A 19371-nucleotide genomic window follows, 5' to 3' on the forward strand; every position below is an offset into this window, starting at 1 on the left:
CACTTGAAGAAAAGGAAGAGGTGAGACAGATCAGGTCAGCCGAATATTGTAATCATGGTTAATTGAAACCTCGGATTTCCTGTTCCATCAGGAGAGAAAGAACCCTTTTCTGTAGCTGTACCTGTCCTGGTGTAAAAGGTGAAGCCTGGACAAACGAAGTGGAAATTCAATTTAGGTCTATTTTTGCCAACTGGTATTTTCTTCCACTCTTGTGTTGCTCTCGCCGGGCACGATTAACTTTCCCCCCCCCCCTCTTTTGGAATGAATGGACTTCTTTGCCGATTTACAGTTTTATCTCATTTCATTGTGTTTAATTAAAAGCACACTTTCTCCTGCGGTCATGTGTTTCCCTTCTTTTGAGTGGGGTCATTTGAACTATTCCAACAAAAAGATGATCTATATTCATTCTTCATCTTTCCTATTAAATTTGTTCAACACCTAATTTGACATCAACAGTCTGGCTGCATTTGAACCAATACCCAGACACAAAAGCGATTTGGCCGAGACAGGTTAGTTGCTGAGATGTGCTTCAGCGTGCGCGTATAGATTTTTTTTTTCCCTTTACCATTTTATACAGATAATCTTAATCAGAAAATACTGCAACTCCTTCCTCCTTTTGTCTGTCTTTTATTCTCCAAAAGTAAGTGGAAATTACATTTCCAAGAAAGGAAATGAAATAATTGCAGGCCCAAGGTCTGCAAAATGTGTGTTGAATTGACAGTGAAAAGGATCCGTGTGTTGACAGACACAGTTGTTAGATGCCATAAAGGCCTAAGTGAAGCTCAATTTATTTCTCATCTTGCTTGTTCAATGACTGCTTAAGAGACACATTTCAATTTAATTTAGCTACTTAAAGCACTAATACAAATACTCTGTGCGGCTGTATTAACTTTTAAACTTTGTAACCTAATGCTTGATTATTCAGTTCTTGACATTCTTCAGCTGAAATAACCAATGCCATGTATTTTCATATTGACAGTCATTTAACAAGGAAGAGCGCCTTTCTGAAAAATCTGTGTCTTAAGTATAATTAGGCTATCCAAATGAATCTGACGATTTTGCGCATGTACGTGGTAATTATTCACTTCGCAGACAGGCATACTTCATTTATGTTTAAACCTAGGTTTGTTTGTTTGTTTTTTTAAATGAGCGAAAGAAGTTTAACTTAATGCAGTTGCGTGTAAGCTTTAAAAGCAAAAGCTCATGTGATCTATCAGGATTCCCGGAAACTGGTCTGGCTGCCAGGAATGAGAAGGGTTATTTTCTGTCTGGCTTCGACTAATAAGTTTGCTCTGTTATCCCAACCATAAGGTAGAGGCAACCACATTGTCTCATCTCATAGACCCACATTGTCAAAGCACTTGAAAATCGGATCAGCAATCCAAAAGTGAAATCCAAAACTGTCTCTACTCTAATAATTGCATTTTTATTTTGATCTGTGGCCAAACTACCGTGGTGTTTCAGCCTAATGGCTTTTTCTACTCTTGACGGGGAATCAAGGTCAAGGGAGGAAAACAATCACACTATCCTCTAATACATACGTTTTCTCTTTCTCTCGCTCTCACCCCTACACACACACCCAGTCCCTACCACCCTGACCCCCCCCCCCCCCGCCCTCCCTCTCCTTTGACCTCTCTGGCCGGGTATCTCTTCCCCCAGCCCTTTGCTTTTGCTGTCCCCTCTGCCTTATATGTCCTGCCCCCATGGCTACCTGCCATACTGTCTCATCTCCATCATTTCTTTGCCCTAATGTCATCTTTTCAATAAGGCCTACCCTGACCACCCCGTTCAAAACTGTACCTCCTGTTCCTCTAAACTCTGATTCTCCTCACCATACTCCATTCTTCCCCTGCTAGAATGTCAGCTCCATGAGGGTAGGAGTTTTTTGGTTTTGTTTTTTTGGTTTTTGTTTGTTTGTTTGTTTGGTCTGTCCACTGGTATATCTCAAACACCTGGGAGAATTCTGGAAATTCTGTATATACTTGTTGGACAAATGAACAAATGAGTCCATTTTTAGTATTACTAGAACAGCAGAATATCAATTATTTAGGATACTCACTTAACCAGCAATCCCCCTCTTACTCAGCAGCCCCACAAACACACAGGCTAAGTATTAGAGATTTTTGTTTCTCTATGGTTGACTTCTTGTCTTTTTTAACATTTTTTTTAAATGCTCAGGGGTCATTTCCAGTCAGCTCAATTTTGTAGAACTTCTGCATCTTTGTACCTACATAAGATCAAGTTATCAGAGACAGCAGCATACCCAGTTATAAAAGAAAGATTCAGCTATGCTCACTTCTGTGGCCTAAGGTGGACAGGAAGGATTGAAAACCTACTAAGAAGGGTTTTAAAAGAATAGAAACAAAGGTGTTTTCTGTGTAAGACCCTCAGTTGATCAGAAAATTGTAACACCAAGCTATTCCTGGAAAGTTTTTTTTTTCTTTCAATAAATTCCTAAAATCAACATATATGTGTATTCCAAATAATTGAGTAACTCCAGTCCGGTAAATTATAGTGCCAGAAATATATGGATTTATTTCCTAGGGCCTTATGGGATGGCAAGGGATAGCTTTAATACTTAATTGCAAGGATTAATTAAAATTAACATTCTTGTCACCAGCCTAAGCAGAGCAAGGGTTTTTTATTATTTTTAAGAAAAAGAAGACAAAGAAAGGAAAAGATAATCAAGACTTAGAGAAGCCTGATTATTTCTATTTTAATAATAGCTTTAGAAATATTTGTGTCCTGTCCTGTTAATTATTTCTAATAAGTATATACTATCTGGTAATAATATCTTGAATCTAATAGCAAATTTGAATTTCATTAATTCTGATTCTTTAAAAAAATTTTTTTAATGTTTATTTTTGAGAGAGAGAGAGAGAGAGTGCAAATGGGGAAGGAGCAGAGAGAGAGGGGGACACAGAATCTGAAGCAGGTTCCAGGTTCTGAGCTGTCAGCACAGAGCCCAAAGCGGGGCTTGAACCCACGAATGGTGAGATCATGACCTGAGCTGAAGTCAGATGCTTAACCGACTGAGCCACCCAGGCACCCCAATTCTGATTACTTCTAATTCAGGCAGGAATAATAATAATAATCTCCCTTTATGCTATGAGGGGTAAAGAGGGGCCAAGCAAAATAAATAAATAAGGAATGCATACATACATAAATACGCAACCAGCCAACAAACCTGATTTTTGCTTTCATGCTCTTTTCTTTTGACAGAGTAATCTGACCATGTTAAATGTATAGTAAGACTCATTGATTCAAGCTGATCTATGGGTGGGATGGTCAATATAAGATAGGGAAAATTCCAAATTATAGATTTTTTTTAAAGATAACTGTTTTATTACTTCCAGGCAGCTACAATACCCGGGAAGAGGCTGAGTGTTTCACAGGGTCAGAAAGATGAGGATGGTTTGTATTTTCGCCTGGAGAAGCCTCGAGACTGGGGAGGGGTGTAGCAGGGAAACGCGGTGCGATCGGTTTTCTAAGCCTGTGCCTTTCCATGTGTGCACCGGGTGGCAGGGAGCGTCAGTTCATTGTCGGAACTGGAGCTTGACTGGGTTTGCCATTTGTGGTCTTTAGGACCTTAGACAAGATATTGAGCCCGTGATCCTGTTTCCGCATGTGTAGAGTGAGGGTAACAACACCCACCTTGTAGGGTTGTCATGTGATTTGCACGATATATGAAAAATATCTCCGTGAATTCTTTTCTTACGTTAAAATTGTAATGTTGGACCATTGCTGCAGAATCACGGGCCAGAGTTGAGTTCAGAGCTTAGACACTGGACACCTGCGTTATTGACTGGGCCAGGTTTCCTTGGGAAGGTCACGCAGCCTGTTTTGTTTTCTTTTTGTTGTGTGTTTTCTCGTCTAAGATTGAGACAAGTAGATTAGGCCCTCTCCAGAGCTCCCCAAAAGCTCTAGCTTTCCTAAGTCCTCACAAATGTGGTTGCTTAGCAAAGATGTTCACAGTTAAGATAAGGAACAAGAGGGAAGCATGTATTTTCTGCCTGCAACGTGTCCCTCAGTATAGATTTATGGTAAAACCTACAAACCCAGGATTGTAAAATAATTTTTAAACTACCTTACCAGAATTTACAAATCCAAATCTAAATGATAGTTATCCTTCAGAGAAGTACTCTTGGGGACCAGCATACTCACTTGAACCCAATGGCTGTTGTTCCAGATGCTTTCAGACCTGCCTGGGTTAGAGATACATGATCACACAGGAGATAAATTGGATAGCTGGTCCTAAAAGAGAATTAGTGCTAGCATTTCACGTGGGCAAGGACTATTTTAATCTCCATTGTATGGTCAGTGTCTGTTTCGAAATGACTCTGGCTTTTGAAGCTGGATTCATTTTTTGAAACAGTCATCAGTTTGCCACAATTGCAGATGTATATATACGTATATATATTTTTAATTTTTTTAAATGCTTATTCATTTTTGAGAGACAGAGAGAGACAGAGCATGAGCAGGGGAGGAACAGAGAGAGAGGGAGACACAGAATCCAAAGCAGGCTCCAGGCTCCGAGCTGTCAGCACAGAGCCCGGCGCGGGGCTCGAACTCACGGACTGTGAGATCATGACCCGAGCCAAAGTCAGACCTGAGCTTAACCGACTGAGCCCTCCCCAGGCACCCTGCACAGGTATACATTTTTAATGTGACACAGCGTACCTGGATATGGGTGAAGTCATCTTCCATTTTAATCCTGTGTGAAGGCCCTGAAACACGTTAGCTCCATTATCAAAGAAACCAGGAGTCTAATGCTCTTGATGCAGGTGAGGTAAGTTGGGAAAACATTTTGGGGGGAAAAGGCTACAACGTTCCATTGTATATTTTTTTCTCTTTTTTTTTTTAGTTACTATTTGTTATTTTTCATAACATGTATTATATGTTAACACATATATTCACATTATAATAATATCTGTCCAAGAGGAGAAGTACTTTAATTGCTACAGGCAGGATATATATGTTGATTACAGATGAGGCAATGGGTCATGGCCCCCAGTTCCACTTTGGAGGTTCTGGACTTTGGAATTTTGCTTCCGTGAGGTTTTGCTGTGATTACTGTATTTCACTGACTATTAAGCCATATACTTCCATGTGTTTTTTTAATTCTTCCGAATGTACAGATTGGACCTATCTCCATTTTACAGATGACAAAACTGAGGCTCGTTGAGGCAAACACTTAGCCCCAAATTCTGTTCCTAATCAAGAGTCGGGTCAGATTTCATTTGAACCTGTTTCGTATCCAACTCCAGAGCCCGTGCTTTTGAACTATAGCCTACTGTGTTGAGTGTATGACGAGCTTGAAGAATGGAGGGAAGAAAATGACTATAAGATTGTGTTCTATCGGAAGCAGTGATTCTGCAGTTAAATCACCCCATTGACCCGGTGACACTCACATCCTGCCACTTTGACCCGACACACTCCTAGGTAGTTCGTCTCTTTCCCGACCCCTTCCTAAGGCTAACCTAATCAATTAGAGTACCTCTTCCCAGGGGAAGAAAGTGTTAGCCAGTAAAATAATTCTGAAAAAGGGAGCCAAGCCGAATAAGCACAGAGACTTAAAGAGTAGTTAAAAAGAAATCCTTTTAATGTTTTTTGTGTCAAATGTCCAGTAAAGAGGCAAGCTTCACAAATTTTGCAAAGTACCATATCACAAAACCAGCCCAAGCTGCTTTAGTTTTTGGCATCAGTTTCATTTATACTTTTTTAAAAATTATTTTTTGACATTTTCAGACATTTTGAAGAATAGTTTATTCCCAGGGAGTCAAAAATCTTGAAAGTAATCTGACTCTAATCATTGGTTTAGAAAGGTGTTTTACTAAATGATAATATGGTAATACAAAGATGAATCACTATGAATCCAGTTGTTTCAAAAACATACATTCTATAGCCCAAAATAAATTTAATTCAGTTTATGCTGTACCTTTTTGAGACACCTCCATCTTTGGTCAGTAACTGGTTAGCTCCTTTGAGTTTGTGCTGAAGTGTCCATTGGACATCGTGTTTTTAGGACATCTGTCTTGTAAAGAGAGGCAGGACAAGTGGGCCTTCAATAGGGACAAAGAGCTGGGCAGAGCTTAGAAAAGAGTTTTGCATCACAGCCAGGCAGAGGCCCAACATGAGCTCTTGTGTTCTTGCCATCTTGTTCCTCTCTGCCTCTGGAGAGTCTCGTCTACTGGTGGTCCTGCTCATCTGTACTGAGCTCTTATTCATCCGTGTTCACTTTTCCTATTAATCACTTTCAGGAAGGTGAATGTCCTGACAGTTCCAACCAAACAAGGCAGTCAACCTCAAAGGTGCGTTCTCATCTCATGTAGTTACTTCTACAAAACCTTGTTTCAAAGGGGAGAACCCATGTGAAAGTGAACTCAGGTTCCGTTGTGATTGGTGTGCTTCGCGGCGATTTCATAGCTGGGTCTTCATCTCTCGGCCCTCATTCTCAAAGATCCCGTGAGAACCACAATCGCCAGAGACTCTTGCAGTTAAAGCTTCTCTCACTCATCATGCTTCTTTTCAAACCCCAATCTCCCCCCAAAAGTCCAAGCTTTATCAAGCTCTTCTACTTTCCAACCACCAGACAAGGCCGCTAGCTTGGCTTTTTTGTTTGGGAGGTCAAAACAGGCCACGCTGTGCCCTACACGAATTTCAAAAACAAAAACCCGTGAGGCGGTGACCGGAGTTCAATTTCAGCAGAAAAATGGCCGTTGCCAATGAAACCATTTTTATTGTAATTTGCATTTAATTTCTAGATCTGCAGTGTCTCTAAATACATGTGTCTTTTGTCCCCACACAGATTTATTTTTGTAAGAGTTCATCTTGTTTGAGCCATTAACTAAATAGCAAAAGGGTAGATGATAAAAGATAAAATTTTAGATGTCTCTTGGTTAGTGCGATCAGTCAAACATTTCCATGAAAGAAAAAAAATCTAATTGCCTTTCAGGTTTTACATTAAAAGTAAAATTGATTTTATCATCATTTGACCTCTAACTGGTCTCTTCAGTTTTATGTCATTATTTCCAGTGTAAAACTAATGTAGAAAAATGAAGTTGAAAGACGCTGCCCTTTTGGATTGGAGCTGGAAAATCTGAGCTTCTGAAATCTGTTACCAAATAGAAATTGAGATTCTTCCTTTTAGGGAACCTTGCATAAAGCTCTTGTCTCAAATATTGATCTCAGCTGGAAATTCATTCGGCAGGTCACATAACTATTCCTTGAGAGAGGCTTGGGTCAACATTTTGTTCAAATGGAAAATAGAGAAGTTCTTCCAGACCCTGTGGTGGAAAAGGGTGGGTTCCCTGCCTGTCCCTTCACCCTTCGCCATCATTGCCTCCTCTCCTCCTTTCTCTTCTTTTGTGTACGTGTGCGTGTGCGTACGTGCGTATGTGTGCGCGCGCCGTGGGGTGGGGTGGGGTGGGGTGGGGAGAAGAATGGGGGCCCCTTCTCCGTACTTAGTAAGCATTCGCTTCTGAGCAGACGCCACTGGCCAGCAGAATGAACTGCCTGGAAGTTACTGCTTCATCCGATGCGCTTACACAATGAAAGGATTTGCTGTGCCCTCAACTGTAATCTTAGTGCCGTCGAATTGTGTACTCACACCGCAGGAAGTGGCTCTGCTCGGCAAGGCACGACTACAAAGGTCCTCCTTGTGTGCCCGTACATGGATAATTAAGTCTCAACAACAAAATTAGCAGAACAACTGGATGTTCTGGAAGTTGGAGATCCCGTCACTTGGCGTTCTTGTCTTCTTTTCCTCCCCACCCCCCACCCCAAGGAGTTGCCCTGTGGACCGGCCCAGAGGGCCGCCTGTCAGCATTGTCTTACAAGTGCTCTGACTTGCCCTACAGACAACAACTTCTTCCAGGTTAATCGTTCAGGCTGCAATACATCTAGCGTTAAAATTCTGTCCAGTAAATCTCAGCATGACTCTTAAAATGCCCCTGAGCCCTTCTCAGTTCTCCCAGAGAATTAATTGCCTCCTAACATTTGCCTCCAGTTGCAAACACCTGTGATTTTAAGAGACTTTGCATAAAATGTATCATTTCTGCATAGAGAACCAAATTGCCTTTGGTGCTTTGCAGTTTTGTTTTTTTTTTAAAGTATCTTTCAGTAGTCTCTGCAGCCTTTGTGTTTCCTTTTATTTATGGATGGCAGTGTGGGGGGGGGGGGTGGTGTTTGATTTCTTCAAATAGAAGTAGCCAGATAAAAGTTAAATGCAATTTCAGACCTAAGAATACATTGACTTAACTTCTAAAACCTGATAAACACATTTCCTTTGAAATATACCTTGTCACAGAACTATGAAAAGTAGCACTGTGACTTCCCATCTTAAAAGAGAGTTCAACGTATATAACTTGGTAAATTTAAGGAAAAGTATTTGAAAAATTAAAAATATTGTTCTGCACCCCTAGAAAAATGCAAGCATTTTATGCAGGCTGGCTTTTTTGAGGAGCCAGTGGTATATATGGTGAATTTTATAGAAGACTTTATGTTCCTTAAATAAGATACTTCTTTTAAATAACATTCCCTGTTAATAGCTGGAATCAAAAATGGATTTTTCATGGTGACTTAAAGTTGTGGAAAATTACGAAAAGCTCAAAAAGTAGCCCAAAAGAGTAGCACACGCATTTCAGGATCTTTGCCTGAGCTGAAATCAGTGTTGGGTTCATGCTTTCTCAGTGTTGATTTTGCTGGTGAGAATGGCCCAGGGCATTTCGGGATCTGTGAATGTCCACGGTCCAGCCCACGTTAGGATTAAAAGAAGCGGGCCAGGACTTCGTAGCGCGCCCCACGGTCTGGGATGGAACCCGAGCCCCCATATGCCTGTGCTGCCTTTACTCCACTGAAGAAAATACGGCTCCGTGTGGACAAGGACGTCTTTGCCCAGCCAGCCATTGTTACTTCTGCTGTAAGAAGGAATTCTGGTTGATGGTTAGGGCAAATCAGCAATCCAGAAGCTGATGTCAGCTTTTCAAACCCAAGGTGCTGTTTCGTTGTTTATCAATTTTGTTTTCAGAATTTAAAATTATATCTACAGGTAGCAGGTAGCAGGCGACCCAAATCGAAAAACTATTCTTTGAGCCTAAATGGAGTTTCGAAAAGTACACAAAGCTGAAAGAATTCAGCTTTGTTCTACCTTCATTACAGTTGAAAGTGTTCAAACTGGTACTAATGACAGACAGCCTCACCTTCTGTTTGAAACCGTTTGGGGAGATTTGGGACAAGCGTGTTAAAATCCCCCAACAAATAGGGTATCTGAGAGAAACACTAAAAACCACCTCTCCTGTAAAGCCGCTCCCGCTCACTGTTGTAGTAACTGTATAAAGGGCTCCGGAAACAAAGTGAGACTTCTTATTTTTACACACGGGAAAATAGAAAGCAGACTTCCTCTTTGGAGTTTTCCCAGGAAACTACTTTATAAAGACAAATTTAAATCTTTCCGTCTTCTGTCCTTGGAGGTGGTAAATACGATTGCAGCTTTATTCATTTTCATTGTAAACGCAGCAGCGTTCAGACCGTCCGGCTGTGCGTCATTTTTTGGACGGCTGCCACGGACTAATGCAGACGTCCCACCGGGAGACCAGAGAAGAACTAGACTTTGATTCACCAGATTGTGTTAAATAGTCCAGCTGTTGCGATTTGAAAGATAGTTACCTCCGAAGTGAAATAGAAATGAACTTGGCATTTATGCCTCCAACCATTTTTATACTGTTTGGCAATCAGCTTTTCAGAGGTAGCATTTTATAAAATAACTCTCACCGCTTAAAAGTTTCATTCACTGTAATGTTCAAAATGTCCCACCTTTATATTATCAGTAAAATTAAGCTTGAGTGATATGCAGAATTTGCATGAAATAAGCATTTCCCCCTTCATTTCGTGAGCTTTGATTGTATTCAATTGAGCTCAGAACCACATCTATTAGGGCTCTTTGGGGCATTAGTTAATTTGAATTGCAGCCGAAATGTTAGCTAGAATGTTGTTGAATATAATTGGAACGTGGAAAGTTGATTTTTGAAAGGAATTTCATTGAATGCAAACAATGATGTGCTTTTTGAAAATTAGAATGCTGTTCCTTTGTCTCTTGTAACACAGTCTGAGAAATCACCGAGTCCCTTTATGAAAGTTCAGTTTTGGCAACGCTGTTTACAGTCGTTCAGGTTTTTGTGGTACCAGTGTGGTTTGGAGTCAGGTCTTTTCCTCTGACTAGCAAGTGGCCCCCACATGCCCGGGCCCCACATTCTGGCTCTCTTGTAGCTGGGGAACAGTAGCTGCTTTCTAAAAGGGCACCCGAGCTGTGTGCACTCCGGCATCGGCTCCGTGGAGCGGCACAGATTGCTACATTGTCTCTGAGCTTTTATTTTGCTTTTCAGTTTTTCTTTTTGTCTTGAAATAGCTCTTGAGCAAACCATCTAAAATGACCCGTGAAAATATTTTGAATGGATCATAAATGACTACCAGTATGTCGCGGTAAGAAAAAGAATACTGGGCCAGGAAATCCAGATTCTAGGATTTTAATCCTGTGTCTGCTAGTAACAAGTTACGCGCCCTTGAACAAATCACTTAACGCACTATTCTTTGGTGTCCTCGTCGAACAAATGAAAAGGTTGGACTAGTTCACGTCAGTGATGCCTTTCAGCCTGAACGCCACAGGATTTTAGTCTTACTTTAGAGCACCCATAAAATGGAAGTTTTACATTTGGCGATTTTGTAGCATACAGGAGAAAGGCTGCCATACTTTTCATGAGTACTTAGTTTTACTTCCTTTTTTGTGGTCCTTGCCCTTGGGTGAAGAATTAAAGCAGACAAAGTGAGCAGAATAATAGTATACTGCAATTCCTATCGGATTGTTGCCTTTGAGCCCTTGAGCCTTTCCCTTAGGGGAGAAGCTTTTTTTTTTTTTTTTACGTTTATTTACTTATTTTGAGAGAGCGTGCAAGTGTGTGTGCATGTGCCTGTGAGAGGGACAGAGAGAGACAGAGAGAGAACCCCAAGCAGGTTCCACGCCCAACACAGAGCTCCACGTGGAGCTTGAGCTCATGACCGTGAGATCATGACCTGAACCCAAATCAAGAGTCAGAGGCTTAACTGACTGAGCCACCCAGATGCCCCTATCTTAGGGGAGGAGCTTTGACTTGCTAGAACTTGCTATTGTGGCTGCCTAGAGCAAGAGCCTGGTTTCTTGGCACGGTCACTGATGACACTCTGGCCCTTCCCATGATGGGGATGGAGTCACAATGAGGCTGCAGAAGGTCCCTTGTTCCAGAAGGGGTCCTGGGAAGCGCCCCATGGGAACCTGGAATAGACCTAATGTGTCAAACCCGGAGGAGGTACCAGTCACAAAGGGAAAGGAGGCAAAGGATAGTTTGAAGGGATGGACTCGGAAAGAGGCATCTGAAAACAGGGATTCAGAGAGAAAGAAATCAGTAAACATGCCAAAATTAGCCTGTGGCATTATTGTCCAGTTTCTGAGAGAAGACACCTTTGGTAAGCGGCATGGCACCGTGGAAGAAGCAGGAAAGGAGAGAGCTCCTGATTCTTGCACTGCCTCTGCCGTTGATGAACCATGTGATTGTAGGCCAGGTTCTCTCCTCCAAAACTCATTGTTCTCATCTGTTAAAGGACCATTTGGACTCGATGATTGCCTGCCGTAGCCCCTTTTGGCCCGAACCCATTGGGATTCCCAGTCAGTGGTCATTATCCGTTGAGAAATCAGTTACTCTGACTCTCAGTGCGTACATTCAGAGAAACTGCCCACGGTGATAACCAACGGAGTTCTCTCGCTGTAGCCTACGGGTGACTTAATAATGAATCAATCTGGGGCGCCTGGGTGGCGCAGTCGGTTAAGCGTCCGACTTCAGCCAGGTCACGATCTCGCGGTCCGCGAGTTCGAGCCCCGCGTCAGGCTCTGGGCTGATGGCTCAGAGCCTGGAGCCTGTTTCTGATTCTGTGTCTCCCTCTCTCTCTGCCCCTCCCCTGTTCATGCTCTGTCTCTCTCTGTCCCAAAAATAAATAAACGTTGAAAAAAAAAATTTAAATAATGAATCAATCTGTAGTTGAGGCACTAAGACAATTCCGGGCCAATTTCATCCCGACCACACAAGGTTTCTGAGTTTTCGATTCAGGCGACATCCCCTCGTTGCTCTTGTGGAAGCCTGAGAGCATTTCCTGGAAGTTTTCACCTCCAGCCGACGCGAGCTTTCTTTAGGGTGTGTTCGTCACCCCTTCACCTGCAGACACACACGGGCGTGAAAACATCCACGGTAGTTCTCCGAAAGTGCCGAAGGTCAGTACGGGTTGACGGAAGCTGCTGACTTAGGAGGAGGCGAAGCTTCATGCCTCGAGCAGACCGGCTGGCTCACGTAGCAGTGGGCTCAGACCCAACATGGCAGAGCCAGACCGGTGACCGGCCTGCGGACTGTTGTGGCTTCTGGGCCATAACAGCTGAGCCAGGCTGGAGCTTCATTTCCTAGGATTCCCGTGCCCGTTTGTTTCCAGGTTAGCGTGGGCCACAAGACAAATTCGCGTGAGCTTTAGAAGGCAGAAGTGACACCGGTGTCATTTCTGTTCTGTTTTGAAGGCTCTGAAGGTCCGCGGAGGGCAGACGCCGTGACGGTCCATGCTCAGTGTCCCCTAGTTAGCACGTGGTGGCATTTGGCCCACGGTTTTCCCAGCGGCCCCCAGCTCCTCCTCCAGCTTTTCCAACTTTTGGACCAGGTCCGTGTGTGGTTCCTGCAGGTCGTCTACGTCGTGGGGTTTGGAGACTGCGAAAGAGACAGAGCGGCGGTTTGTCCTCAGTCTCTCGTCAATTTTCACCCATGTTCCTTTTCAGCTGCCAGGACCGCTGACTTCATTCAGGTCCAGCGTCGGACGCAGAGGCCACAGACTTACCCAGACAGCCTCGCTCTCTCCCTTGCCTGAAGCCTCATTCCAGTCGTGAATCTCGTAGGTCTCTCGCAGTGGTTCCGCTCCCGTGACCGTGCCCTGGTGCACACAGTCTTTCAGGCGTTGTCTGGGTCAGAGAAGGTCAAACCGAGTACTGCTGGGGGAACCGTATCCCCTGTTGATTCCCGAAGCACAGCAGATGTCCTAAGAGGCGGATCTGTGGTCCAGGTTGATGGAAGGTGTCCTGGCATTTTCTGATGACAAGGTGTTGTCAAACTGAGGCCAAAACAAAGGGACCTGTCCTCACTGCGGCGTGGCTTTCCTCTGTCTCCCGGTCATCTCTGTGCGCTCGCCACTGCCACAGAAGACCGAGTCATGTGTTAGTCACTGTCGATGGTGGCCAAGTCATGCAGTGTAACCGAAAGGCCAGACGGAGCGGTTTTCAAGCATCAGGACAGATTTCACAGTACTAGGCAGAAGGCGGGAAGACCGCGGTCGTCGGGTTTCAGGTCGTGGTACCTGTGGCCAGAGCAGACAGGCTGCCTTTTCTCAGTAGTCAGGCGTTTGTTCTGATGCTTTCTTGCGTGAGAGAGGCCTCCAGACCTGGCCACGCCGGAGCGTGGGCTTCTGAGCCCCTCACATCTCGTTAGTATTCACTCGTTTATTCATGCCGCCCGTGGGCCCACGCTAGGTGCCGGGTGGAGGTGAACAAAGCCGAGGGTCCCTGTTTCGTGCACGCCTCCCTCTTACTTGAAGAGACAGACGCATTACACAGCACTCATTGCATCGTGACTGTGGTGAGTTCCACCGGCGAGGAGTCGTAGGGGGTGAGGGAGTGTCTGGATGGCTCCGGGGCTCAGGGAGTTGTAGCGGCACCAACTCCCGTGAAGGGCTGGCCGAGCAGCGGACTCACCAGAGGCGGGACAGGGGTGTGCTGGTTCGACCTTCGCTTCGTAGCCTTTGCCACGGAGGCCAGTGAAGTCTGAAGAGCCCCTGTCCCGCCTTCCTGACACGTGGCAGGAAAAGACACAGAAGACGTCCCTGTTTTCACAAGGAGATTGTCACTCACACAGCTTGAGAAGCAGTAGCTTCGTGCTTTAGAATAGAAGGGAAGAGAGGAAGCTTCTGTGGGGAAAGAAGCCACCTCTGAAATTCATTAAGAAATTTCGCCAGAAACAGGGTTCTCCTTTAGGGAAAAAGTTGATGGTCACTTAGCATTTTAGCTTATTCTCTGGATTCTTCCATCGGCCCTTGTTCCTCCCTCGCCCCTCCCCAGGTCTCGCCAGATTTCTTCTGGTCACTAATGGCAGCGGCAGGCACGTCTCTCAGCTGCCCATCCGGGATGGGGTTGGCTTCCTTCGCTCAGCGGGGTGGTCTCCTCAGAGCTGATCTGCAGCTAGTTGTTCCCAGGGACAGGATGGGTGGGGGGGGGGGTGTCACTGGCTCCTTCTGGCTAAGAGAAGGTGGGACAGGAGTCTAGGCGCAGTGGGACGGCCTGCGCCAGGCACCCAAGAGCTTTGCACTTCTTGAGAAGAGTGTGTAATTAAGCAGGTAGGTGAATTTGGCTTTTTAACACTTCCGTAGTTAATTGCTCTGACTTTTTCCGCCTTCTTTCTCCTGGCCTCCTGCTCCTAATATGTCATCTAATAGCTCCTTTTTCTTTTAATGGCTGGCACCTCAAAGACCACTTTGTGCATGCTAATTAGACTTAGAGCATTTGGGTTTTTTTTTTTTTTTTTTTGGTTGGTTGGTCTGAATCCAGGAATATGGAAGCCAAATATTTTCTCTCTCTCTGCTTTTTTGTTTTGTTTTGTTTTGTGTAAATGTTCTTCCTCTAGGCCTCCCAGTAACGCCGGATGCAGGAGCCAGTGCTTTGGCAAAGAGCAACAAGCTGGACCTGTTATAGTTTTAGATCCTGTTTCCACACACGAACCCCAAACCAAAGACCAGCTCACCGAAAAAGATTCAACTCCACGCAAGGATGACGAAGGCAAAATGAAACCAGAATACAAAGAAGACAGCATGGAAAAAACAAGAGACACAGACAGCTCTCACTGCTGATGCGAAAGCCGACTCGTGTACCAGCCCTCTTCGCCGAGTAGTGATCAGTTCCGGCGTATTGGCAAGGGGGCTGCCGATATTCTGTTCTTGTCACTGGACTCACGGTACAGGTTCTATTCTGGTGTCACTTTTGTAAGTAATTTACCTATAAACATAAGTAAGTTGTTTAGCAAAATACACATCTATGTAGGTTTTATTTTTCTGTATAGGGATAAGCTGTTTCGTTTTTGTTTTTCAAATTAGTGTATTAAGTGTGACTTCTTCTAGAAGGTTACAAAAAAATTCAGGCGTTTGTCTTTTTAGCTAACGTGCAAACCACTGAACAAACGTAATACTGAAAGTTAGCGGCTCTATGGATAAATGGAGAAACAGAACTGACCAACTGAAGAGGATTTAAAAAGTCCCCAAAGAAGCTTCTGTTTGGGGGCTGATCTTCTTTTGCTAGAGAAACTGCAGTAGCGTGGAAATTGTTAGGCACGTGGCGTACAGATCACTTTCTAGCCTATCCCGAGGTAAAGCATAAAATTCAGGAGCTGCAGGTGCCAAGCCAGTACTCCCATAGTCCGTGCTCCTTGCACACACTGTCAGCTATGGAACATTTTGGAAAATCCGTGTGTATTTTCACCGTGTTCAGAGCCTCCCAAGGACGTCGGTGGGAATGCTCTGGTGGCCTGAATGAAGAATGGAGGGGAAAGTCCCAGCCTTGGACTTAATAGAGTATTATCTTGGTAAACAGTGTGCTCCGTGCTAGGAGTTAACTGTTTTCTCACGTACGAACGTGGCACCAGTGCCGTGGTTTATCGCGATTCTTATGTACAGTCAAGATAAGTGACAAGCACATTTTTTCCTCCTTCACTGCTGTTCCACATTATGCAGGTTTGTTGTATGTGTGTGTGTGTTTTTTTAAAGAAATTAAGTGGTAGTTAGTCTCTAAAAATACAATGTTTCAGTCTACCACGGTGAATAAATAGAAATGTAATCAGGGATTTTTAAAAAAAAAAACTTATACGGCTTTTCAAAGTTGATTGTTTCAAAATTGGTGTTTATTTAAAATAAGTGGTAAGGTACTTGAATGCATTTTTTATGACAATGATTCAGTAATGGTAATTTTACTATTAAAGAACGTGAAAGGTTTAGTTTTGTTAGCGCGGCTCAGCATGTAGCTGTCAGGTGTTTCTCACCTAAGGGCAGAAGAAAATGATAGTAATAATTGCAGTAGTTGTATTTTATTTTTGCACGTGTGCTAAGCATAGGCTTGAAGAGGTGGGTAGGCAGGTAAATAAATGTACTTCCTAAATTTGGAGATAATTCTCCTTCTGTAGGTTTGTTATGCTTGACTGTTTCCATGTTCTTCCAGCGATGATTTTCCAGTTACTTATTGGTTTACTCACGGGGAATTAAAATGTAATGTTTTTCGGCTATAACGTTCCTAACTGAATACTATTCTGTATGATCCACTGACTACAAACTGCGTTAACACTTAACACAAGTTCTGTTATGCTGTGATTTGAAGTCTCCTCACCACACTTATTAAAAAGCACTGACAGTTTCCCATTAAAGGTCAGTTGTGGTTATTGAGATTTTGGGGTTACGTCCCCAAACTTGTCATTCTTGAGCAAGAAAATTGCAGACGCGTTGGATGACTTCAGCGATTTTTAATCGTCCGCAAAATGGTTTCTTTGAGGAATTTTGCTCCGTGCTTCTTCGTGCTCTCCTTCCTGTGTCTGTCATGAGGCTGCCGGCATGTGTTTTACACACATTTAGGAACATAAAGACACGTACACTTGTCATTCCCTAGTCATCACACACATCAAGGGGGTGACGCACTTACGCAACCCCCCTCATTTCCAGGGTAGGAGGGTACCTGTTTGGTGAGATGCGCTCCCCGGGCCAGACATCGATTAGCAACCGGGCTTTGCAAATGTTCTTGTCTTGTCTGAGCCACTTTCTTTCCTTCATCGCGATCACAAAGCGTTGAAAGTTAATTTGATCTCGAGGAGTTTGATGTAGGATTTAACTCGTCTTGTTCTGCCTCCAGTATTGCCCCTTTGGCATCAGTTGTGAGGAGGTTCGTCCCTGCTGGGGTGCCGTTGTCAACAAGCTGTTAGTCCAGGACAGGAGGACACAGAAGACTGGGGTTTGTGTCTTCAAGGTCATTCTTAGCCATTTGCACACACCCGCAAATTAATAGATGATCTTCATACCATTTTAAAGTTGGAAGGGACTGCCATCTTTAAAGTTTTGTTTTCTCTAAAAAATGATTTCTTCTTCTGTTTTGGAACAGGAACTATGCCTCACCTGCTACAGAGTTTTGGACTAGTACTGGTGCGTTTTTATTGCCCGCGTGAGGCAAAGGGATAGACATACTTTGTGCTCTTGCTATTAAAGAAGGTGTCTCCCTTCTTTCCCCAAAGAAGAAGAATGTAGTTAAAATTCTAACACCCTCTTGTGCCTGGGCTGGTCTCAAAGTCCTCGGCACCGTGGTCTCAGCAGCTGGGCGGTCCCGTGGAAACACTGACTGGCAGGACCCCGCAGGGCTGTACCCGGCCAGCCTTGTTTTGCCCGAGTGAGAAGGCCGGGTGACGTGGCTCGGGCTACTCACCAGGAATTCCTCCTTCCTCGGCCTCTTTGTTAACACACAATAACATGTTTGTTGGAAAAATGGAGTAGGACAGGCAAACACGATCATCCGCTCTCTTTCTAGACCATCTTTAGATTGTACGTCAGGTAAATGATGGTCTGTGTCACAGAACCCTGGATGATTTTCCCATGTGTGTTTAATGACTTCTATCCTGGAACAACTTCAGCGTATGTGGCAGTAAGTTGTGGAGACGGGACACCGTCCATCACCATCCGGGAGCTTAGGACGATCCTCAAGCAGCCCTCGTTGAAAGGATTGGATCGGTTTGGAAGTTTCTTCCTGGCACTAACATTCCCCAACCCCATTCATTCACAATGGACGTAGGACTAGTCTCTTTGACCTCTTTTATAAATCATAACTTCTATAGCGTGTATAGTACGTGTTTTATGTCTACGATACAGTGACATGTATGTAGGGAGAGAGAGAGAAAATGTAAGTAGAAGCAGTGTTCGTTACATGAAGAAATTCGAATGCTCCTCTCCATTGGCGGCCCTGGGCTTCAAGTTAGGAAAAGGTGGACAGGCTGTGTGCCTGTGTGCAAATGAAAGCACTAACCCGGTTGAGGTAATAAATGACCTCTTTGGTTCATTTAATTTAGTTACTGACTTAGTCTGCATATTTTTGCTCTGGTTCCATTCATTTAATTATAATTTGTGTCATGGTCCAGGGCAGACTGTCCGGTGATTCCCCGTATTTCAGGTGCGTGTGGCTATGTGCGAAGGCTGTGTCGAACGCCAGTCATGTGCTGCCTGCCTTTAAAATGAATTTTCCTGCCAGGTTCTCCTACCCCATCACGTGTTGCTGAGCACCGGGACAGGCAGGAGCAACCACAGATCGCGACATGGTTCTCCCACCGCCGCCCCGTGTGCGCTGAGAGAGCCCGCCCCAGAGCCAATTTTCAGTCGTTGCTTTGAGCGTAAGCCCTTGGCTTTACCATAAGGCCCTTAAGTTTCCCCGTGGGTACTCTTCAAAAGGGAAGCTTCTCAGCGTGCTCAGTAAAAACATACAGAATAAATCGGAAATCTAAACTTCACCAACTCTCCCGCAGGTCAGTGCATAACAATTTTCATAGCTTTAGAGGAAAGCAAATGGTAACTTTTAACAGAAGCTAAATTATATATAAAGCAGTAGGACACTATTAGATCTATAGGTATGTGTTTGAATAAATTTGTTTCTGGTACTTTTCTGCTATAGCCCCGACGCTGGCTTATACGAAGGGCACTTCAGTCAGCCTGTATATCATTTTTAGTCCCGTTTGTTAGATGCCGTAGTATAAATAATTGCCAGTTAGGAACCTTAAGGTTATTTATTCATTTCATGTGTTTTGTTCATTTATACTGATTTCTTTTTCCAAAGAGGACCTAAGGACACGCACAGGCATATAAGTAATATAATAAAGACGAAAATTTGGGGGAGGGAACCAGGGAAAAGGGAATTAACGGTAAGGAGGGAAGAGGAAGCTGGCGGTCACACAGACTGTGGCCTCATACTTGTGCGTGAGGCTGTGGCTACTACAAAAACGCGTCTGTGCTTTCTGGCACGGAGTTAGAATCTGCACTCAGTGAGGAGCCAACGGCAAAAGCGTTGGGCTCTTTTACTGGGTCGTGGCCCCCCAACGGACAGGAGGGCTGGTACACAAACAGAATCCCCGCGGAAATGGGTGGCTGGAAGACGCAGTTTGCAGGTATGATTTCAGGCCGAAGGGCCACGTACCGATTTTACCAAAGAGTGAAATCCAAAGAGTCAAACGGAGCACGCGAGTTAGGGACGTTTTT

The 19371-nt window shown here is 44.1% G+C and overlaps 1 protein-coding gene across 4 annotated transcripts in view; it reads left to right on the forward strand.

The window, feature by feature from the left end:
* The window catches only part of SHTN1 (shootin 1), a 101149-nt gene extending 84635 nt beyond the window's left edge, over positions 1-16514 (forward strand). For 2 of the 4 annotated variants that reach the window (XM_030334125.1, XM_030334127.1), the window contains 2 exons: positions 6261-6311; positions 14733-16514. In XM_030334125.1, the coding sequence (XP_030189985.1) occupies positions 6261-6311; positions 14733-14955 (274 nt within the window). In that variant the 3' untranslated portion in view covers positions 14956-16514. The remainder of the gene's footprint in view (positions 1-6260; positions 6312-14732) is intronic. The other 2 variants (XM_030334126.2, XM_030334128.1) reach the window with 2 other exon arrangements.
* The last annotated feature ends 2857 nt before the right edge of the window (positions 16515-19371 follow it).

This window comes from Lynx canadensis, chromosome D2 (genome assembly GCF_007474595.2).
Source record: "Lynx canadensis isolate LIC74 chromosome D2, mLynCan4.pri.v2, whole genome shotgun sequence".
NCBI lineage: Eukaryota > Metazoa > Chordata > Mammalia > Carnivora > Felidae > Lynx > Lynx canadensis.